The sequence below is a fragment of the Mobula hypostoma genome, chromosome 8 (genome assembly GCF_963921235.1).
Source record: "Mobula hypostoma chromosome 8, sMobHyp1.1, whole genome shotgun sequence".
Lineage (NCBI taxonomy): Eukaryota > Metazoa > Chordata > Chondrichthyes > Myliobatiformes > Myliobatidae > Mobula > Mobula hypostoma.
In genome coordinates, this window is record NC_086104.1 from 110103373 (window position 1) to 110127887 (window position 24515).

At 42.0% G+C, this 24515-nt stretch overlaps 1 protein-coding gene across 2 annotated transcripts in view; it reads left to right on the forward strand.

Annotated features, from left to right (window-relative positions):
* kif25 (kinesin family member 25) overlaps nucleotides 1–24515 on the forward strand; it is a 315794-nt gene that overhangs the window by 155082 nt on the left and 136197 nt on the right. For both annotated transcript variants that reach the window (XM_063056605.1, XM_063056604.1), the window contains one exon: nucleotides 22238–22411. In XM_063056605.1, coding sequence (XP_062912675.1) covers nucleotides 22238–22411 — 174 coding nt within the window. The remainder of the gene's footprint in view (nucleotides 1–22237; nucleotides 22412–24515) is intronic.

A 24515-nucleotide genomic window follows, 5' to 3' on the forward strand; every position in this document is an offset into this window, starting at 1 on the left:
TGCTTCAGTGTCTGTGTCTTGCATTTGGGTCTGTGACAGTCTATCAGGACCTGTGGTGATTTTAGGGTTACCATCAACCCAGTATTGAAAATAGTTCAATATTGTATGTGGCTTATCAGCGACGTCAACTGAGCTTCACGAAGAGGGACTTCTTGCAGGTCGGCGGTGGTTATTTAAAAAGGGAGCTTCAAGAACGTTTGCCCATTGTATGTGGTCTATCATGACTAGAGCACCAATTGTGTGTTAGATAGCAGGGAAGGTTCAGGCATAAAACGGAGACACTGTCTAGCAGAGTGATCATCGACGGAGTGATCTGAGGCAGAGTAGGGGTTTGGCTCATTCGGGCTTCGGCGATAACAGGCCGAGGAGAGGTAAGCTACCTGTGGGGAATAGAAACAGGAAGTACATCTGTGAAGCTGGTGTTCTGTACTGGATGTCAGATGTGGGATTTCCAGGAGACTCCAGCCTCCCGTCGGCTACATCTATGCCAGGTTCGTCAAGCTGCAGCTCCTTAGGGACCAGGTTAGGGAACCGGAGATGCAGTTTGATGACCTTCGTCTGGTCAGGTAAAGTGAGGAGATGATAAAGAGGAGCTATAGGCAAGTAGACAGGGTCTCGGTAGACAGATAAGTGGGTAACAGTCAGGAGAGGGAAGGGCAAGAGTCCAGATACTAGAGAGTACCCCTAGGGCTGTCCCCCTTAACAATAAGTACTCCTATTTGAATACTGTTGGGGGGGGGGAGGGATGGCCTACCTGAGGGAAGCAATTGGGGGTCAGACAGGCAATTCTGTGGACGCAGGAAGGAAACATGGATGGTAGTTTGCCTCCCAGGTGCCAGGGTCTGGGATGCTTCTGATTTCATCCACGATATCCTGAAGTGGGAAGGTGAACAGCCAGAGGTCGTGGTACATATTGGTACCAAAGACATAGGTAGGAAAAGGGAGGAGGTCCTGAAAGTAGACTACAGGGCGTTAGCAAGGAAGTTGAGAAGCAAGAATTCAAAGGTAGTAATCTCAGGATTACTGCCTGTGCCATGCGACAGTGAGTGTAGGAATAGAATGAGGTGGAGGATAAATGCGTGGCTGAGGGATTGGAGCAGGGGGCAGGGATTCAGATTTCTGTATCATTGGGACCTCTTCTGGGGCAAGCGTGACCCGTACAGAAAGAACGGGTTTTATTTGAATCCGAGGGGGACCAATATCCTGGCAGGGAGGTTTGCTAGGGCTGTTGGGGAGAGTTTAAACTAGTAATCACTGGGGGGGGGGGGAACCAAAATGAAGAGACGGAGGAAGGGGCGGTTGGCTCACAAATAGAGAAAGCTTGGAGACAGTGTGAGAGGGAACATAGGTGATAGAGAAGGGATACGCTCAGACCGATGGTTTGAGATATGTCTATTTTAATGCAAGAAGCATCATGAAGAAAGCGGATGAGCTTAGAGTGTGGATCAGTACTTGGAGCTATGGACAGTGGCTATACTTTATTAGGAGTTTGAACAGATTTAGCATGTCGACAAGTACACTCAGAAACTTGGAGAGCATTCTGACAGGCTGCATCACTGTCTGGTATGGAGGGGCTACTGCACAGGACCAAAAGAAGCTGCAGAAGGTTGTAAATCTAGACAGTTCCATCTTGGGCACTAGCCTACAAAGTACCCAGGACATCTTTGGAGAGCGGTGTCTCAGAAAGGCAGCGTCCATTATTAAGGACCTCCATTACCCACAGCATGCCCTTTTCTCACTGTTACCATCAGGTAGGAGGTACAGAAGCCTGAAGGCACACACTCAGCGATCCAGGAACAGCTTCTTCCCCTCTGCCATCCGATTCTTAAATGGACATTTAGGTATCGGATGGCAGAGGGGAAGAAGCTGTTCCTGACACTACTTCACTTTTTTTTACTATACAGTATTTCTGTTTTTGCACATTTTAAAAAAATCTATTCAATATACATAATTAATTTACTTGTTTATTAAGTTTTATTTTATTTATTATTACTATTTTCTCTCTCTGCTAGATTATGTATTGCATTGAACTGCTGCTGCTAAGTTAACAAATTTCACGTCACATGCTGGTGATAATAATTCTGATTCTGATGTTGTGGCCATTACAGAGGCTTGGATGGCTCAGGGGCAGGAATGGTTACTTAGAGTGTCAGGCTTTAGATGTTTCAGAAAGGACAGGGAGGGAGGTAAAAGAGGTGGGGGCATGGCATTTCTGATCGGGGTAGTGTCACGGCTGCCGAAAAGGAAGAAGTCATGGAGGGATTGTTTACCGAGTCCCTGTGGGTGGAAGTTAGAAACGGAAAGAGGCCAATAACTCTATTGGGTGTTTTTTATAGACCACCCAATAGTAACAGGAACATCAAGGAGCAGATAAGGAGACAGATTCTGGAAAGGTGTAATAATAACTGGGTTGTCATGGTTTCCTGACACAATACGTAGAGAAATCTACAAGAAGAGAGGCTGTACTTGATCTGGTATTGGGAAAAGATCCTTGTCTGGTGTCAGGTCTCTCAGTGGGAGAGCACTTTGGAGATAGTGATGACAATTCTATCTCCTTTACCTTAGCATTGGAGAGGGATAGGAAGGGGCGAGTTAGGAAATGTTATATCATGGTCCGGTCCGTGAAGTCTGTATTCCGGTTCACGGTCTGGTCTGTGGACTCAGGACTCTGTGTCTTCCAGCTGTCCCTTGATTGAGTTAATCATAGGCACCTAATTCCCATCTCGGAGCTTGGAATATAAGTAGCCTTGGGGTTGAGTGTGAGCTGCTGGTTTGTTTTGTCAAGATCCCCTGGGAGCAACGTGCCGGTGGAAGGCTAGAGCGGCCACTTGCCATCTTTGGGCCGCGTTGGGGAATCATCCCCTCATGGAGCCTTGCTGTCAGTGGTCGGAGCTGTCTTTGCGGTATGGATTCGGCTGTTTCCCATGCCAGATGAGTGGCTGCCAGCCACTCCGAGCTAGGTAGGGATCCGGCTGTTTCTGTAGCCAGCTGAGGTTGCTGGCCGAACTGAGACTCTGAGCTACCCTGGAGCAGACATGGAACTGTCTGTCGTTCTTTGGTGTTTATCTCTTCTTGTCCTCACCTCCGTGGGGTAAGTCAGACTGTTTTGCCGTTGCCCTGCGGGGGGCTGGGGGGGGTGGTCCTGTCTCGTCTTGTCCTCGCCTCCGTGGGGTAAGTCAGATCGTTTTGCTGTTGCCCTGGGGGGGATCTGTCTTGTCTTGTCCTCACCTCCGTGGGGTAAGTCAGGCCGCTTTGCTGTTGCCCTGGGGGGGATCTGTCTTGTCTTTGCCTGTGTTGGGTAAGTCCGGCTGTTCTGCCGTTACCCAACAGGTGGACCTGTCCCACCTTGGTGTGGAGAGGTTGAGTCCCGGCTTGTCTAAGTACAAGTCCCGGCTCTATGTCTGTGTACTGTCCTGTCTCATGTTGGTGTCATGTTAACGATGAGTCCCGGCTTTTCGAAGGACAAGTCCAGGCTCTATGTTAATGTTCAATTCCCAGCCAATCTCTCAGATCCAGCCTCTGAGTTATCAGCCTCCACATTTTCAAGACGAAGATCCCGCGGCCAAGCTCCAAGAACCCGAGCCTCGAGGATCCCGCGGCCAAGCTCCAAGAACCCGAGCCTCGAGGATCCCGCGGCCAAGCTCCAAGAACCCGAGCCTCGAGGATCCCGCGGCCAAGCTCCAAGATCCCGAGCCTCGAGGATCCCGCGGCCAAGCTCCAAGATCCCGAGCCTCGAGGATCCCGCGGCCAAGCTCCAAGATCCCGAGCCTCGAGGATCCCGCGGCCAAGCTCCAAGATCCCGAGCCTCGAGGATCCCGCGGCCAAGCTCCAAGATCCCGAGCCTCGAGGATCCCGCGGCCAAGCTCCAAGATCCCGAGCCTCGAGGATCCCGCGGCCAAGCTCCAAGATCCCGAGCCTCGAGGATCCCGCGGCCAAGCTCCAAGATCCCGAGCCTCGAGGATCCCGCGGCCAAGCTCCAAGATCCCGAGCCTCGAGGATCCCGCGGCCAAGCTCCAAGATCCCGAGCCTCGAGGATCCCGCGGCCAAGCTCCAAGATCCCGAGCCTCGAGGATCCCGCGGCCAAGCTCCAAGATCCCAAGCCTCGAGGATCCCGCGGCCAAGCTCCAAGATCCCAAGCCTCGAGGCTCCCACAGCCAAGCTCCAAGAACCAAAGCCTGAAGTCCCCAGCCCCCAAGCTCACGACCCAAGACCACAGCCTCAAGCCTTAAGAGCAAAGGCCCCAGCCTGTCTCCAAGCTCAGGTCTCTTGACCCCAGCCACGTCCTGTCCTGAAGCCATGTCCTGTCCTTGCCTGGTTCTGAGGTCCGAGCCCGAGGCAAGACCCAGGTTCTGGATCCTTGTCCAGTCTCAGGCTCGGAGTGGAAGCCTTGTCTCCTAGTCCATGGTTTCTAGTCCTGGTCCCACTTTCCCTAGCCCAAGTCTGTGTTCTTGTCCCTGCTCCTGGTCTGAATCCTGTCACGTCCCTACTCTAGTCAAGTCGTGATCCTTGTACGTCAGCGTCTGTGTCTCGCATTTGGGTCTGTTCCCAGCACCCCATTGTGACAGTTTAATTGGAGTAAGGGGAAATATGAAGCTATCAGGCAGGAACTTGGAAGCATAAATTGGGAACAGATGTTCTCAGGGAAATGTATGGCAGAAATGTTGCAAACGTTCAGGGGATATTTGCATGGTGTTCTGCATAGGTATGTTCCAATGAGACGGGAAGGATGGTAGAGTACAGGAACCATGATGTACAAAGTCTGTTGAAAATTTTGTCAAGAAAAGAAAAGTTTACAAAAGGTTCAAAAAACTAGATAGATGGAGATCTAGAAGATTATAAGGCTAGCAGGAAGGAGCTTAAGAGTGAAGTTAGGAGAGCCAGAAGGGGCCAGGAGAAGGCTTTGGTGGATAGGATTAAGGAAAACCCCAAAGCATTCTACAAGTATGTGAAGAGCAAGAGGATAAGACGTGAGAGAATAGAACCAATCAAGTGTGACAGTGGAAAAGTGTGTGTGGAACTGGAGGAGATAGCAGTGGTACTTAATGAATATTTTGCTTCAGTATTCACTAAGGAAAAGGATCTTGGTGATTGCAGGGATGATTTACAGCGGATTGAAAAACTTGAGCATATAGACATTAAGAAAGAGGATGTGCTGGAGCTTTTGGAAGGCATCAAGTTGGATAAGTCTCCCGGACCGGACGAGATGTACCCCAGGCTACTGTGGGAGGCGAGGAAGGAGATTGCTGAGCCTCTGGCGATGATCTTTGCATCATCAATGGGGACAGGAGAGGTTCTGGAGGATTGGAGGGTTGCAGCTGTTGTTCCCTTATTCAAGAAAGGGAGTGGAGATAGCCCAGGAAATTATAGACCAGTGAGTCTTACTTCAGTGGTTGGTAAATTGATGGAGAAGATCCTGAGAGGCAGGATTTATGAACATTTGGAGGGACATAATATGATTAGGAATAGTCAGCATAGCTTTGTCAAAGGGAGGCCGTGCCTTATGAGCCTGATTGAATTTTTTTGAGAATGTGACTAAACACGATGAAGGTAGAGCAGTAGATGTAGTGTATGTGGATTTCAGCAAGATAGGTACATGGAGCTTAGATAAACTGAGGGCTCTGTGTAACCCTAGGTAAATTCTAAAGTAAGTACATGCTCGGCACAGCATTGTGGGCCGAAGGACCTTTATAGTGCTGTAGGTTTTCTATGTTTCTAGTTCAATTCTCTGTGCCCAGTATAGAGTCATCTTTGCAAACCTTTCTGAAGGGAAACACTTCAGCAAAGAACATAAGCAATAGGAACAGGAATAGGCCATCTGGCCCATCGAGCCTGCTCCGCCATTCTATAAGATCATGGCTGATCTGGCCATGGACTCGTCTCCACCTACTTGTCTTTAATTTCCCCTGCTATGCTAAAATCTATCCAACCTTGTCTTAAATATATTTACCGAGGTAGCCTCCACTGCTTCATTGGGCAGGGAATTCCACAGATTTGCCACTCTCTGGGAAAAGCAGCTCCTCCTCAGCTCTGCCCTAAATCTACTGCCCTGAATCTTGAGGCTATGTCTCCTAGATCTAGTTTCACCTATCAGTGGAAACAATTTTCCTGCCTCTATCTTATCTATCCCTTTCATGACTTTATGTTTCTATAAGGTCTCCTCTCATTCTTCTGAATCCCAGTGAGTACAGTCCCAGTCAACCCAATCTCCCTTCATAGTCTAAACCCCTCATCTCCGGATCAACCTAGTGAACCTCCTCTGCACCGCTTCCAAAGCTAGTATATCCTTCCTAAAAGCTAGTATATTAGTGAGCTTAACTGATGCCTACCTCTAGATGGAGATGGAAGAACAGTCCAAAGTGTTTCTCTGTATAAATACTCACAAAGTGCTTTACCACTATAATAGGCTTTTGTTTTGGAGTAGCATCTACACATGCACTCTGGTAGAAAGCTGTTGAGGAGATGGTATAAGGCTGCTCAGGCTCTGAATGTTACCTGGATGACATTGTTACTGGTGAGGATGACAAGGAACATCTCCAAAATCTCAAGATAGTGTTAAAAAGATTAGAAGATTATGAACTCAGAGCACAATGTGATAAGTATGTATTATTTAAACCAAGCATCATTTACTGTGCTCACACCATTGACACACAATGATTACACGTGTGCTGAGAAAATTCAAGTAGTGGCAGATGCCCCAAGGCCAAAGAATGTGCCACAGTTGCAATCCTTTTTAGGATTTGTCAATTACTGTAACAGGATCCTGCCAAACCTGGCTACTGTGCTCTACCCTTTGAACTTATTACTACAGATTTGGAAGAAATGGCAATTGACAAAGCAGTGTGAGGTGGCTTTCCAAAAAACAAAGGAAATGGTGACCTCAGACACTGTACGCACACATTATGATCCACATCGTCTAGTGAAGCTTGCGTGTGATGCCTTGCCTTATGGTATAGGTGTAGTCCTGTTGCGAGTGTTAGAAGTGAATGCCTCTTAGCCTTTGCATCACGTTCCCTTACTGCTTCAGAAAAAAAGTTCATGCAGATTGACAGAGGCCTTGAGTCTGGTTTGGGGTGTAAAACATTTCAACCAATACTTGTATGGGAGTGAGTTTACCCTCGTTACTGATTATCAACCACCGGTGTCCATTTTCGTTCCACTGAAGGATGTTCCACGAACAGCAGCAGCATAAATGCAGAGATGGGCTCTGTTTCTTGAAGGACACACTTTAAAGGTCAATTCAAGAGGACATGTAATGGAAATGCTGACAAATTGTCCCATTCACCTTTGAAAAAAGAAATACATCTACCTAAAATATTTACAAAAGAGGACACCCTAATGCAAATCAAAAGTATCCCTATTACTGCAAAAATGATCCAAAAGGAAACTAGAAAAAACTTCATACTGTCTCAGAACTATGTAGCCACTTAAAGTGGCTGGAATATACAGCAAAAATTCCAGCTTCCCCCATTTTTACCAGTGCTATGATGAACTTACCCTTATTGGTGGTTGCTTTATGTGGGGTTTGAGAGTTGTACCATCCAAACTGATATCTAAAATGTTGGAGGACCTACATGCCAGTCATCTAGGTGAGGTCAAAATGAAAGCTTTGCCTCGAAACTTTGGTGGCCTGGGATAGATCAGCGGGGTGAGCAGCTTGCCATGCACTGTTCAGGAGAGCAGCACCTTCCATCCCTGGGAATGACTTGCATTGCACTGGCAGGGGATTCATGTGGATTTTGCAGGACCATTCATAGGTACAAGTTTCTTGGTGGTAGTAGATGCAACTAGAAAGTGGCCAGAAGTGTTCCCAATAACTTCTAGTACAGCCTCACATGCTGTTGAGGTGTTGAGAAGCCTCTTCTCAAGGACTGGTGTTCTAGAACACTTACTCAGTGACATTAGATCAGAGTTTGATGTGAAACAGTTTCAGTCATTCCTGAAAAAGAATGGAATAAGACATACAGTATTACATATGCACCATGCTGCACAACTCCAGATGGCTTGGTGGAAAGGCATATCCACAGTCTAAAGAACACACTGCAAGCAAAGACACCAGAACACACTACAATAACACTGAATCAGGAGCTTGCCAATTTCTTCCTTGCATATCAAAATGCAGCACAGCTAAGCTGTTCCTAGGTCATCCCTTGCACTTACACTTGTATCTCCTCAAACCCAATCTCAGAAGGAGTATGCAGGACTAGTACCTGAGACAAATTGAGAGCTCCTCAAACAAGTAAGTTCAATGTTTCTCTCTTGAACAAGCAGTCTTAGTGAGGGACTACAGAGATTATCAATAGTGGATACTTGGAAAGATTAAGGACAGAACTGGACCACTCTCCTACACTGTGGAGATTGAGTCTGATGTCAACTAGAGGTGACATTTCAATTAGTTGAGATCAGATTTGATTGTTAGAGAAGAAAGGTGACCAAAGCTATCAGAACCACTTCCTGCAGTTGCAGAATTAACTCCTACAACAACTATGGAGGAGGCCCCAGAAACTGGAATTTTTCACAGCCACAAATCTCACCTGCCAAGCAGGTAAAGACATTATACCACAAGAGTTAGAAATCCTCTACTGTGATTAACTCTTTAGGTCTGACTGGGATTCTATATTGAGTTGGGGTTTATAGCTAAAGGGGAAGGAGTGCAGTTTATTTAATATTTGAGTAATATTGTAAATGCATTGTTTCATTAAGTATTCCTTGTTATTTACATAATTCATTATGGGTTATATATAGGAAGTATATGAATGGCACACATCATTACGCCACTATGTCATATTTGCACAACTCGCTAAAGAAACCAAGTACACACGCATCCTGGCTCCCATGTTTTTCTTTTGATTAATTTCTGTAGTTGCAAAACATTAGTTTCCTTCCAAGTAATATACCAACTTGATTTGAATGTTTCAAAGTTCAAAGTAAATTTATTATCAAAGTCCATAAATGTCTCCATATTGTATCTTAAGATTCAATTTCTTGCAGGTATTCACAGTAAAACAGAAATATAAAAGAATCAATGAAAAACTGCACAGAAAGACTGACAAACAACCAATATACAAAATAAGTCCAAGGGTGCAAATAAAAATAAATAAGTAAATAAATAATAGTAGGTGACTTGAGTCAAGTAAGATATTCTCCTGCCTATTGGTAAGTCCTCAGATGGCTGTAGAGATTGATCTGGAATCTACATATTCTGGTGCAATATGGCGGATGTGGTTAGTGGTTGGGTCCTTTGGTTGCTCGGTCTTGACCTCTGCAACACTGCGGAGGTCACTCTCATGTATTGCATCTCCTTCTTGAACAGATTTCCTCCAGGTGTATCTACTGAGTGCAAAGTCTTCCCAGTTTTTAGATGTAATGTTGAATTTCTCCAGGCTGATTTTGATGTTACCCTTGAAGTGTTTCCTTTGCCCACCAGGGGCTTACTGCCTTCCTTTAACTGGGATTAAAGGATCTGTTTGGGGAGGCGTGAGTTAAGCATGCAGGTAGTTCTAAGAATATGAGTTGTAGAGTCTTTGAAATTGACTCCATAAGTTGCGGAATCAGTTCAGAGTTGAGGTGAGTAAAGTTATCCACACAGGCTCAGGAGCCTGATGCTTGAAAAGTATTAACTGTTCTTGAACCTAGTGGTGTGGGGCCTAAGGCTGCTGTAGTTCCTTCCTGCTAGCAGCAGCGAGAAGAGAACATGGCCTCGATGGTGGGGGTCCTTGATGACAAATGCTGCTTTTTTGTGATACTGCTCATTGCAGCCCAATAGTGGAAAGGGCTTTTCCTGTGATGGACTGGGCTGTATCCACCACTTTTTGTAGGTTTTTTGGTTCTTGGGCATTGGTGTTTCCACCAGGCTGCGAATCAATCATTCAGGATACTCTCCACTGTGCATCTAAAGAAACTTGTCAAAGCTTCAGATGACATGCCAAATCTATGCAAGATTCTAAGAAAGTAAGGCACTGTCATGCCTTGTTTGTGATGGCACTTACATGCTGGCACTTATCCCTATTCCTTGGAATAAAATCCTGTAATTTTCCGGAGGACTTCCGAGTCACCAAGAGAATGGCAACGTAGGAAAAGGTCTCTCGACAAAAAAGAACGTAAACTGCCCCAAAGTCGAAATTAGACAAATATTTAGTATTGTATAACTATATCAATAAAAGGGGCAAGGATGGAGTCTAAGTACAAGAAAAAGAAGTCCGCTCAGAAGGCTGATAAATATAAAAAGACGCAGCAAGATGAGGGGCCTAGCTGCCCCACGGCTAGCCAGGACAGAGATAATGTGGAAGAATCGGTGAATCTGACTTTGATTCTTAGAGAGATTCGTGATTTCTGACAAGATATCAACAAACAGCTGGAAGATATTAAAGGAGAAATAGGAAAATCTAATCTGAGGTTGGATGAAGCCGAAGTGAGGATTGTAGGGACTGAGGAGAGGCTGCAAAACGCAGAGGAAGTGATGGGAGAAATGCTGAAGCTACAAGAGCAGCTCCAGTGGAAGCTAATAGACCAAGAAGGCCACAAGAAGGGAAAATGTGAGCATCTATGGAGTCCCCGAAGGACCTGAAGGTAAACCCAGATTGGTGATTCCCTTTGTGGAGAAGCTGCTTAGAGAGAACCTTGAAATACCGGATGCAAAAGACCTATAGATAGAAAGGGCCCACTGCGTGTTAGCACTGTAGCCCCCGGCAGATGCCCAGCCCAGATGGATTGTAGTCAGATTTCTCAGCTACAGAACGAAGGAAGAAGTGCTTAAGCTGGCATGGCAAAAGAAAAGCTTCATGTGGAACAACGTAAAATCAGTTTAGACCACGATTACGCCTCGGGGATTCTTGCCAGATGGAAGAAATATGCAGAAACATGGAGGGTTCTGAAGGAAAACAACATCAGATTTCAGACTCTGTATCCAGCTCAGCTGAGAGTCTTTTATGACGAAGTGGCAAAAACCTACACTACAGTGAAAGAGCCAATGTTGGATCTGGCGGTTCAGGGACTACCCGTAAAAGTTATCACCCAACCGGAGTCGTTACTGGAGAAGATTCGGCAGTGGACATGGCAACCAGTGCGGCGAGGATGCTCCACTCGAACCACAGTGTCAAGCTATAAGGAAAAGCTGCAAGTATTTAGACGTGAATGTACAGAGAGTATAGAATAATTGCGAAATGTCTGAAAAGAGTAAATCGTACTTAAAGGTAAAATGAAAGCTGATAATTGAAAATAATCTAGATGGAATAACTTTAATGATAGCAATATGGTGGAGACAGAAAAAGCAGAGAATTCTCTATGACTGTTCACACTGCGGAGGGCCCTCTAACACAGACTGGAGATAGGGGTTATCCCTCTGAACTGAGATGGGTCGGTGCTCAGGCCTCTCTGTTGGAAGTCGGGAAAAATTTTCAAATGTTCTACGTTCAAAAATGCCTAGGGTTTGGTTTTTGGTTTACTGTTGAGAAGGGATTGCTTACTGTTGGTTTAGAAAAGGAGAGTGTTTTTTTCTCTATTAGAGAAAAATGCAAATTGAACTGGTAAAAATAATTTCCTAAAATGTAAATAGAGTTTTGAATCCAACTAAGAGAAATAAGATTATGTCTAAATTGAAGAAAGAGAGGGCACAAATAGCTTTCCTTCGGGAAATGCACATGAGCCAATCTGAACATGCAAAATTAAGAAGAATGGGCTTTAAGCATGTATTTTATTCATCACATAAATTAGGCCACAAAAGAGGAGTAGCTACTTTAATATCAAGAGCTCTTAATTATGAACATATTTCAGAGACTAAAGACAAGGATGGATGATTTGTAAAAATTACAGGAAGAATAAAAGGTACTAAAATAACATTGCTGAATGTTTATGCTCCACCAGGTTGTGAATGGTCATTCTATAGACACATTTTTGACCTAATGGTCAGCTCTCAAGGGGTAGTAATCTGCGGAGAGAATTTTAATGTTAGGTTAAACCCTGTATTAGATTCTTCAAGAACAATTATTCAGAATAAACCTCTGACTAGGAAAGTGAATTAATTGATGGAGGAGCTGGGAATTATAGCTGTGTGGAGGGAATTACACCCCACTAGTAAAGACTATATGCATTATTCTTTCCCTCATTCAGATTCAAGGATAGACTTTTTTTTATATTTAACATAGATTCAGGATAAAAGAGTGTAATATTGCAACAGTTGATCTGTCAGACCATAATCCAGTCTCTATGTCTCTAATTCTGGAAGGGAAAATGAGGAAAACACTATGGAGGTTAAATTCACATTTACTCAATAACCCAAAAGTAATGGAGAAATTAAGGTTAGAAATCAAAGAATACTTAGACCAAAATGACACTGGAGAAACATCACCAGTGATCTTATGGGATACATTGAAAACTGTACTGTGAAGGAAAATTATTTCCATTACTACTCACATGAAAAAATTCAATGCACAAAAATTAGCAGGCCTTCAAGGAAAATTAAAACAACTTCAAGTTGTAGATAGCAACAAAATTAGTTCTAATTTAAAACAGGAAATTAAAGTGTGAAGTGAAATTGATGATATATACACATTGGAAACTCAAAGAAGCTTTCTTTACCTGAGACAAAAGAATTATGAAGTAGGAGGAAAATCAGCTAGATTATTAGCATATAAATTACATAAACAACAAGCAGACAATAGAATTCATAAAATAAAGAATCCAAAAACAAAGTTTGTGGAGAATAAAATAGGGAAAATTCAAGAGAGTTTTGAAACATATTATCGAGAGCTGTACTCTCAACCCTAGGCCTCCAATGAGCCTTATATAGACACTTTACTGAATCCTTTATATCTACCCAAGCTCACAGATTTATAAAATGAATGCCTATTAGAAACAGTAACTGCCGAAGAACTGAACGTGGCCATCTTTAGATTAAAGGCCGAAAAGTCTCCAGGCTCTGATGGGTTTACCTCAGAGTGGTACAAATCGCTGAAGTCACAGTTAGTTCCATTATTACTTAACACCTTTAATTGGATCTTACTTAGAGGAGAAATTCCACCTTCCTGAAGAGAGGTGATTATCTCAGTTATTCCTAAAGAGGGTAAGGATAAACTAGAATGTGGTAATTCCCAGCCAATCAGTGTTGTTAATTTGGACTACAAATTATTTACATCTATATTAGCTCGTAGACTGGAAAAGCTTCTACCTGGCCTCATCCACTTAGACCAGACTGGATTCATTCAGCAAAGACAAACTCAGGACAACCTAAGGAGAACTTTACACATACTAGAACAGGTAATTAAGAATGGGACAGAGTCAATGGTAGTGGGATTAGATGCTGAGAAAGCTTTTGATTCAGTTCGTTGGGTATTCCTATATAGAGTGTTAGGAAGATTCGGCTTTCAAGAAAAGTTCATTAAAGTAATCCAGACTTTATATGACAGCCCTACAGCTTGCATTAAGATAAATGGGGACCTCTCTAACTCTTTTATTTTAGAGAGAGGAACTAGTCAGGGATGCCCAATTTCTCTCCTTTTTGCACTATACATTCAACCTATTGCCCAACTAATAAAGACAGAGCGAAATTGTAAAAGGTATCAAGGTGGCAGGGATTGAACAGAAGGTGGCGCTATTTGCAGTCTATTTGAGTGAACCAGAAAAAGCATTGTGGATTGTTTATACTAGGGGTCGCCAACCCGTCGGTCGCAATCGACTGGTCGATCTTTGAGACTTTCCCAGTAGATCCCGAAGAAAAATCAAAAATAAATACACAAATACTGTTGTAATGTGAGCATTATAAAAGTAAGCAATACTAATTAGGATAATGGTAATATAACAATATTTTCACTAAAAAGCTGTTTGTAAAGAGAGATTGTTAACAGGTTGCGGGGGTTTGTTTCCGTTCTTTCTGCCCAGTGCGCATGTGTGTAGTTCCCCCGCCATGCACCATGTTTTCAGAGTAGCCTGTGCTGCATCAAAGTGAGCAACCAGATTAGATAAGAGTACAGACTGTCGCAAACGTCAATATACAGCAGTGTCCCCAAACTCCGGGCCGTGAAGCATGCAGAGGTGCAGCGGTAGTTGGGACGCACCCAGCACATCTTTGGGAAAAAAAGCCGAAATAAACAAGTTAATTAATTAGGTGCCGCCCAGCACGTAAATGTCGGCCCAGATCAGAGGCGACACAATCGGCAATCGCTCGTGATATCCTGATAGCATAGCGGAGGCTCCACAAAAGAAGGCGAAAACATACAAATTCCATCCAGAATGGGAAGAGGAATTTCGATTTACCTTGGTGAAAGACAGGTGTGTATTATGTTGTGCCACCAAACACAAGCACTGACTAAAAGAGGGAATCTGGATCGGCACCGCAACACCGACCACCAGGGATTTAAAGATATCTACCCCCCAAAGAGCGCAATTCGGGCCTGGAAAGTTGAGCTGAAATCGGGGTTGAAGGCCCAGCAATCGTTTTCCACAAAACATGCTGCTCAAAATAAGGCTACTATTGAAGCATCATTTCATGTAAGTCACCTTTTGGCTAAACACAAGAAGCCTTTTACAGATGGCGATTTATTCAAGGAAGCAATGGCCATTACCGCAGAGATTGTTTTTAATGACTTTAAAAACAAAAACGGCATCACAACCGCAATACATAATATACCGCTTGGCCCTGCAACAGTGACAAGGAGGGTAGAGTCACTGTCAGAGGACATGGATATTTTTCACTACAATTCAATGAATCCCTGGATGTAATGCAAACAGCTCAGCTTGTTGTATTTGTCAGAATGGCTTTCCAGGATTTTACAACAAGGAGGACTTCCTCACTCTTTTGCAATTAGAGGAAAGAACGAGAGGTGAGGATATTTACAATGAGTTTAAAAAAAATGTCCGTGAAAATGACATCGCCATTCATAAACTGGTGGCAATTACTACTGATGGGGCCGAGCAATGCGCGGTGTGTGCGTTAGTTTTATGGCACTAAAAGTCACTGCCTACTTTGGGTCAACTTATCTATATGAAGCTGCATTTTCACAGATGAAAAATATTAAATCTAAGACCAGGAGCTAACTTACTGACAGACACCTCACTAGGATTGCCAACGTTCTCACTCCCAAATAAGGGACAAAAGTAGCGTCAAATCCCGGGACATTTGTGTTTACCTTGAGAAAGACTACAATGACCGTGAAGCCTTGCGCGGGCACCTATGTGCGCATGCGTGATGTGCCGATTCTTTTACCCCAAGAAACACACATCAAAGTTGCTGGTGAACGCAGCAGGCCAAGCAGCATCTATAGGAAGAGGCGCAGTCGACGTTTCAGGCCGAGACCCTTCGTCAGGACTTTTACCCCAAGAATCGGTTTTGGCTTAATCTTCATTATTTCTACTTTACATAGGCTGTGTATTTATCATATCATTCCTGCTTTTACTATATGTTAGTGTTATTTTAGGTTTTATGTGTTATTTGGTAGGTTATTTTTTTGGGTCTGGGAACGCTCAAAAAATTTTTCCATATAAATTAATGGTAATTGCTTCTTCCGCGTAAAGCATTTCCGCACGAAAGGTTTCATAGGAACGCTCTACCTTAGCGGGGGAAATACGGGACAGTTGGCAATCCTACACCTCACAGACTGTCTCAGACAGGCTGTCTGTAGTTATGAGCCAAATTTCAGGGAACTAGGAGAAAGTATTCAGCCCCAGTCATCACACTGAGTGCAACAGTCAATTTTTATTCATTTATTTTTCGTGTTGAAATAAAATTAAATAATGAAACTTAGAATTAAAGGTGTGAAGTATGTAATATTCTTAAAGAAAGACAGCTATGGCCTGTTTGATATGCTAGTTACAGTGTTTTCTTGTTTGAATTAATTTGAAAGTTTGACAGAAGTATTTTGTGTAATTCAAATACAATTTGCCCAAATAAAAGGCCTCAAATTGTAAGTAAAATCTGAGCTGTTTTTTCTCTAAATGATTTAGTAGGTAGATCTTGCCTTTCACTGAGGTCGAGGTAGGGGATCTTGGGCTTAAAAAGGTTGGTGACCACTAGTTTACACTGTTGGATGAGTTCGGGAAAATATCTGGTTATAAAATTAGTGTAAAGAAAACACAGGTTTTGTCCTTAGATTATACAGCATCCAAAAAATTGCAGGATACATATGATCTTAAGTGGGAATCTAAATCATTAAAATATTTAGGAATAACCCTACCAAAAGATCTTTCATCATGGTCACAGGTAAATTATGGGCCGTTAATTTCAGAGATAAAAGCAGGTATACATAAATGGAATCTTTTTTTAAGTTTAAATTCAAGGATAAATACCATAAAAATGAATATTCTCCTTCAGTTACTTTAACTTTTCTGGGCTTTACCTGTGGAGGTGGACGATAATCAATTCAGGGAATGGGACAAATGGATTTCCCGCTTTATCTGGCAAGGAAAGAAAACTAGAATCTGATTTAATACCTTTTTTTAATATTTTCTTTTATGATTTATAATTTAAATTTTTAACATTTACCATCGATTTGTGATCCAGGGAGTGGGAAGCTCAGAATCAAATATCGCTGTGATGATTGTACGTTCTAGTATCAATTGTTTGGCGACAATAAAGTATAAAGTATGAAGTATAACACCTTACAGTTAGGAAAGGAGGAGGAGGTATGGTTCTTCCTTGCTTGAGAAATTATTATTTTATTTTATTTTTTTGCGTTTTCTTTACATTTATTTTATAACCTGATATTTTCCCAAAGTCATCCAACAGTGTAAACAATCCTATAAATGATTTTTCTGGTTCACTCAGATAGACCAAAACATCATCTGCGAATAACGCCACTTTCTGTTCAATCCCTGCCACCTTGATACCTTTTACAATTTCGCTCTGTCTTATTAGTTGGGCAAGTGGTTCAATATATAGCGCAAAAAGGAGAGGAGAAATTGGGCATCCCTGTCTAGTGCCTCGCTCTAAAATGAAGGAGTCAGAGAGGTCCCCATTTATCTTAATTCGGGCTGTAGGGCTGTCATATAGAGTCTGAATTACTTTAATAAACCTTTCTTGAAAGCCGAATCTTCCTAACACTCTGTATAGGAATGCCCAACTAACCGAATCAAAAGCTTTCTCAGCGTCCAATCCTACTACCATTGTCTCTGTCTCGTTCTTATTAACCTGTTCTAATATGTGCAGAGTTCTCCTTATGTTGCCCTGTGTTTGTCTTTGTTGAATAAATCCAGTCTGGTCTAAATGGATTAGCCCAGGTAAAAGCTTTTCCAATCTGTGCGCTAATATAGATGTAAATAGTTTGTAATCTAAATTAAGAACACTAATTGGCCGATAATTGCCACATTCTAGTTTATCTTTACCCTCTTTAGGAATAACTGAAATAATCGCTTCCCTCCAGGAAGGTGGAGTTTCTCCTCTCTGCAAGATCCAATTAAAGGTGTTAAGTAGTAATGGGGCTAACTGTGTCTTCAGGGACTTGTACCACTCTGAGGTAAACCCATCAGAACCCGGGGACTTTCCAGCCTTTAACCTAGAGATGGCCATGTTCAGTTCTTTGACAGTTACTGGTTCTAATAAACTTTCATTTTGTAAATCTGTAAGTTTAGGTAGATCTAAAAAATTCAATACACTGTCTATATAGGGCTCATTGGGGGCCCGGGGTTGGGAGTACAGCTCTCGATAATATGTTTCAAAACTCTCTTGAATTTTCCCTATTGTACTCTCCACAAGCTTTGTCTTTGGATTCTTTATTTTATGAATTGTATTGTCTGCTTGTTGTTTTCGTAATTTATATGCTAATAATCTAGCTGATTTACCTCCTACTTCATAATTCTTTTGTCTCAGGTAAAGAAAATTTCTTTGAGTTTCCAACGTATAAATATCATCAATTTCACTTTGCAATTTCCTAATTTCCTGTTTTTGATTTGAATTACTTTTGTTGCTATCTACAACTTGAAGTTGTTTTAATTTTCCTTGAAGGTCTGCTAATTTTTGTGCATTGATTTTTTTCATGTGAGTAGTAATGGAAATAATTTTCCCTCTCAGTACAGCTTTCAATGTATCCCATAAAATCACTGGTGATGTTTCTCCCGTGTCATTAAGGTCTAGATATTCTTTGATTTCTCCCCTTAATCTCTCCATTACTTTCGGGTTATTGAGTATATGTGAGTTTAGCCTCCATAGTGTTTTCCTCATTTTCCTTTCCAGGATTAGAGACATAGAGACTGGGCTATGATCCGACAGATCAATTGTTGCAATATTACAGTTTTTTATCCTGAGTCGTTCTGTATTAAAGATAAAGAAATAGTCTATCCTTGAATAGGCTGAATGAGGGAAAGAGTAATATGTATAATCTTTACTAGTAGGGTGTAATTCCCTCCAGACATCTATAATTCCCAACTCCTCCATCAATGAATTCACTTTCCGAGTCAGAGGTTTATTCTGAGTAACTATTCTTGAAGAATCTAATATAGGATTTAATCTAATATTAAAATCCCCTCCACAAATTACTACCCTTCGAGAACTGACCATTAGGTCAAAAATGTGTCTATAAAATGACCATTCACTACCTGGAGGAGCATAAACATTCAGCAATGTTATTTCTGTACCTTCTATTCTTCCTGTGATTTTTACAAACCGTCCTTCTTTGTCTCTAGTCTCTGAAATATGTTCATAATTAAGAGTACTTGATATTAAAGTAGCTACCCCTCTTTTGTGACTCAATTTATATGATGAATAAAATACATGCTTAAAGCCCATTCTTTTTAATTTTCCATGTTCAGATTGGCTCATATGTGTTTCCTGGAGGAAAGCTATTTGTGCCCTCTCTTTTTTCAATTTAGACATAATCTTATTTCTTTTAATTGGATTCAAAACCCCATTAACATTAGAGGAAATTATTTTTACCAATTCAGTTTGCATTTTTCTCTAGTAGAAAAAAAGCACTCTCCTTTTCTAACCAAACAGTAAGCAATCCCTTCTCAACAGTAAACCAGGACATATAACCACACCCTAGACATTTCTGAACGTATAACATTTGAAAATTTTTCCCGACTTCCCACAGTGAGGCCTGAGCACCGACCCGCCTCAGTTCAGAGGGATAACCTCTATCTTCACCCTGTGTTAGAGGGCCCTCAGCAGTTTGAATAATCATAGAGAATTTTCTCCTATTTATGTCTCGACCATATTGCTATCATTCAAGTTATTCCGCCTAGTTTATTTTCAGTTACCAGTCTTCATTTTACGTTTAAGTCGGATTTACTCTTTTCAGTCATTTCTCTTAATTAATCTGTATTCTCTGTATATTCGCGTCTGAATATTTGCAGCTTTTCCTTGTAGTTTGACACTCTGGTTCGAGTGGAGCGTCCTCGCCCCACTAACTGCCACGACTTCTGCCGAATCCTCTCCAGTAGCGACTCCGGTTGGGCGATAACTTTAATAGGTAGTCCCCGGTCCGCCAGGTCCAACGTTGCCTCCTCCACCGTAGCGTAAGTTTTTGTCCCTTCGTCGTAAAAGACTCTCAGCCGAGCTGGATACAGGGTCTGGAATCTGATGTTGTTTTCCTTCAGGACTCTCCGTGTTTCCGTATATTCCTTCTGTCTGGCAAGAATCCCTGGTGCGTAGTCGTGGTCTAAACTGATTTTGCAGTTGTTCCACATGAAACCTTTCTTTTGCCATGCTCTTTTAAGCACCTCTTCCTTCGTTCTGTAACTGAGAAATCTGATCAGAATCGATCTGGGCTGGGCGCCTGCCGGAGGCTGTGGTGCCAACGCGCGTTGAGCCCTTCCTATCTGTAGGTCTTTTGCGGCCGGTATATCAAGGTTCTCTCTAAGCAGCTTCTCCACGAAGGGAATCATCAATCCGGGTTTACCTTCGGTTCCTTCGGGAACTCCGTAGATCCTCACATTTTCCCTTCTCGAGCGGCCTTCTTGATCTATTAGTTTCCACTGGAGCTGGTCTTGTAGCTTCAGCATTTCTGCTATCACTTCCTCGGCGTTTTGTAGCTTCTCTTCAATTCCAACAATCCTCGCTTCGGCTTCATCTATCCGCGAGTTAGTTTTTACTATTTCTCCTTTAATATCTTCCAGCTGTTTGCTGTTATCTTGTCGGAACTCGCGAATCTCTCCGAGAATCAAAGACAGAGTCACCGATTCCCCCTCATTATCTCTGTCCTGGCTTGCCATGGGGGAGCTAGGCCCATCGCCTTGCTGCATCTCTTTATGTTTATCAGCCTTCGAAGCGGACTTTTTATTCTTGTTCTTAGACATCATCCTTGCCCCTTTTATTAATATAGTTATGCAATATTAAGTATTTGTCTAAATTCGATTTTGGGGCAGTTTACCTTCTTTTTTGTCGAGAGACCTTTTCCTTACGCCGCCATTTCCTTGATGACCCGGAAGTCGACCGAGAAATTATTTTTATGCCTCATCGATAACCCCTCTGTTGTATTGGTGTAATAGGGAATATAAGGCTAGATGGAAGGAAATAGAATTTGGATTGGTTGACAGTTTTCCTCTACAGGCCTCAATAGCTGACAAAGGATTGATGGTCCCATTGGAAAAGATTAAAAACAGCTGGATAAATCTCACATTAAAGTATGGCAGAAGGTGGTTAACTCATGTGGAATCAATAACATGTTAAAACTTTTTCAGATAGTATGCTTATGATACTGAATTTCTTCCCAGCAGAGGAGATAGAAGATTTGAAATGTGGATAAAGAAAGGTCTTACAACCTACCCCTCATTCACACATAAAAGTTTGTTACAAAGTTTTCAATCCCTGCAGGACAAACATGGCCTAGAACATAATGACTTTTTTAGGTACCCTCAAGTACGACATCATGTTAACCAGAGTTGTAGATATACAGACTTATCAACAGTAGGATTAGAATTTTTCAAGATTCTGAATTCGGCTTGCAGTTCAATACCTAGTAAATCAGTTTCTCAATTATATAATGCACTCTCCCATGCTAAAAATGTAAACACACTGTATATTAAAGAGAAGTGGGAGAAAGAAGCGGGGTTGGTACTTTCAGAGGAGGCTTGGGGAAAAAAATGCAGCTTCCTGTGGTCTTTGACTAACTCTTTGACTTGGAGAGAACATTGTTGGAAAAATATTATAAGATACTTCAAGACCCCATACCAGGAAAAATACAAAGACACAAACGTGGCGTGTTGGAGAAGGTGTGGCTCCAAGGAGGCAAATCATTTCCATATTTTTTGGGATTGCCCTAAATTAAGTTTATATTGGGAAGGTATTCACAGAACATTAGTTAAGGTATTTAAGACTCAGATACCTCTGAACTTTGAGACTCTCTACTTAGGGCATGTATTGTCTTTGGAACAGAAGAAAGATATAAAGCTGCTGTCGGCCCTTTTCGCGGCAAGTAAGAAATCAATCACCAGAAAGTGGTTAAATCCAACATCACCTACATTAGAAGATTGGCATGAAATCATTTTGGAAATATTTAAAATGGAAACATTGACCTACTCTCTGAGAATTCAAAAGGAAAAATTTTATCAAATTTGGAATAAATGGATTGAATTTATAACCCCAGAGCGAGCAGACTTTAGGTGACTCTTTTAATGGTTTATACTGTTTGTCTCACCAACATAGTAATAGTGTTAACGTAAGAACCCTTGACTCGAATGTTTACTGTTCTTTTTTTTTGGAAAATGTGGAATTAACACAAGTAAAGAAAAGATCTGGGGAAATTTTGGACCAGAAAGAAATGGACCTGAAGAGATACATGGAAATTAGTATTCAACCACTATTATTAATATTTTTATAACAACAATTATCATTATTTAGTTTAATAGTGTGGAATTACAATTGCACATAAACATCTATTTGAGTGCCTAATTATTTTCTATATTATCTCAATGTGCACTTGTGAATGTACAAATTAATATAGATTTAGTCACATACAAAAATGGAAAAGGTTATATATGTAAAAAAAAGTTTGTGTATTACTTGTGAATACCTTATCCAAATAAAAATACAACTTAAAAAATCCTGAAATTTTCCAGTCAACAGCAGTGCTGGTGCACTTCACCACAACTGCTGTGTTTCAAGAAGACTTCACACTGGCAGCTGTGGGTAGCAAATAAATATAACAATCTCTCCCACCCAGCAATGTGCTGATGCAAGAAAAATTACATTCCTTAAAAAGGTGGAATGTAGATTCATGCCAGAAAAGTAACAGTGATTGGTGCGTAATTAATGAATTGTATAGTATTTTAATGCATTGTTACCTTCAGGGCATTATTATATTTGTTATCTTTGCAGTCTGATGTCAGACAGGCCATCTGAAACCTACTCTGTTGAAGTGTCTGTTGTGGAGGTGTACAACAATGATATCGTCGATCTACTGGAAAAATGCAGTGGCGGGAACTTGCATGTAAAACGAGAAGCTGAGACTACTCTTGCTGCTAGTAATAAGATCCCTTTTTTAGCTTCCAAGTAAGTACACTCATTATTGACATTTTTTTTGGTGTGTGAAAGGTTGACTATGCACCCGTCACCAAATGTACCATATAATGAATGAAAATGAATGTGGTATAACACCATAAATCATAAGAGTTAGGAGCAGAATTAGGCCATGTGGCCCATTGAGTTTGCTCTATCATTCCATCATGGCTGATTTATTATTCCTCTCAACCCCATTCTCCCTTCATTTTTCCTGTAACCTTTTACATCCCAACTAATGAAGAACCTATTCACCTCTGCTTTAAATATATTCAATGACTTGACCTCCACAGCCATCTTTGAGGAAAATGAATCCTTTGACTACACCCTCATCCACAGCAGAAAACTGATGCCCGTTTACTTCTTTGTTGAACAGAAGCCCCAGCAGCCCACCACTTCATTCACTTGGCAGGCTTTGTCCTCACATTGAGTAATTTCTCCTTTATTCAAGTTCAAGTTTATTGTCATTCAACCATATGCATGTATATAGCCAAACAAAACATCGTTCCTCTGGTGCCAAGTGCAAAAGGACAGTACACATAGTCACACACTATAGTTACAATCTAGCATATAAAGTCACAAAATAACATTAGCATATTAGTTCCTGACTGGCATGGCCTGAAGATTGACAGGTTGACATAAAGTGCAAGATGCATATTTATGTAAGCCAGTATAATGTAACTGACACCATAATAATAAAACAAACAGTCATATAAATATGTGAAATAGCAATAGTAAAAGATGAAAAGTGACCAGTACAGGATTAGCAACACACATCAAAGTTGCTGGTGAACGCAGCAGGCCAGGCAGCATCTGTAGGAAGAGGTGCAGTCGACGTTTCAGGCCGAGACCCTTCGTCAGGAAGCTGGAAGTTCAAGCAACACACATCAAAGTGCCTGATGAAGGGTCTCGGCCTGAAACGTCGACTGCACCTCTTCCTACAGATGCTGCCTGGCCTGCTGCGTTCACCAGCAGCTTTGATGTGTGTTGCTTGAATTTTCAGCATCTGCAGAATTCCTGTTGTTGCAGTACAGGATTAGAGCGTGTCTGTGAGTTGGGGAGTGGAGTGGAGTGCAGCATGCCATTCACATAAGGTGTACATGTGTTCAAGTTATAGGTTTAGCTGCCTGAGTGCAAAATATTCCTGGCACTTACTAGAACATTGGAACAATCCTTATTTCAGAATTACTTAGGACCCCTCCCTCACCAGTTCTCTGATACATTGATGACTTAACATTGATAAACTGTTAACACAAAAATGCTATATATATAGGCATCTGTTAGTCTCGTGAGACCATGGATTTGCGTATTGGAAGGTTTCCAGGGCGCAGGCCTGGGCAAGGTTGTATGGAAGACCGGCAGTTGCCCATGCTGCAAGTCTTCCCTCTCCACGCCACTGATATTGTCCAAGGGAAGGGCACTAGGACGGATACAGCTTGGCACCGGTGTCGTCGCAGAGCAATGTGTGGTTAAGTGCCTTGCTCAAGGACACAACACGCTGCCTCCCCTGAGGCTTGAACTAGTGACCTTCAGATCACTAGACCGAAGCCTTAACCACTTGGCCACACACCAACACTTATAAATATAAAAGTAATCTTATAAAAAACAATGTACAACTGACTGTTTGTGGCCATAAATACTGGACATACAGTGCCTATAAAAAGTGTTCCCCCGCCCCTTTGGAAGATTTCATATTTTATTGTTTTATAACGTTGAATCACAGTGGATTTAATTTGGCTTTTTTTAACCCTAATCAACAGAAAAAGACTGATTAATGTTAAAGTGAAAATAAGTCTCTACAAAGTGATCTAAATTAATTACAAATGTATACTCAGAGTAATTGATTGCATAAGTATTCATCCCCTTCAAGTCAGTATTTAGTAGATGAACCTTTGGCAGCAATTACTGCCTTGACTCTGTGTGGATAGGTCTCTATCAGCTTTGCACATCTGGAGATTGCAATGTTTCCCCATTCTTCATACAAAACTGTTCAAGCTCTGTCAGATTGCATGGGGATTTGGAGAAGCTGGGCCTCTGGGCCTCTGTACCTCCCTCTGCAATTGAATCCTCGACTTTCTAACCGGAAGACCACAATCTA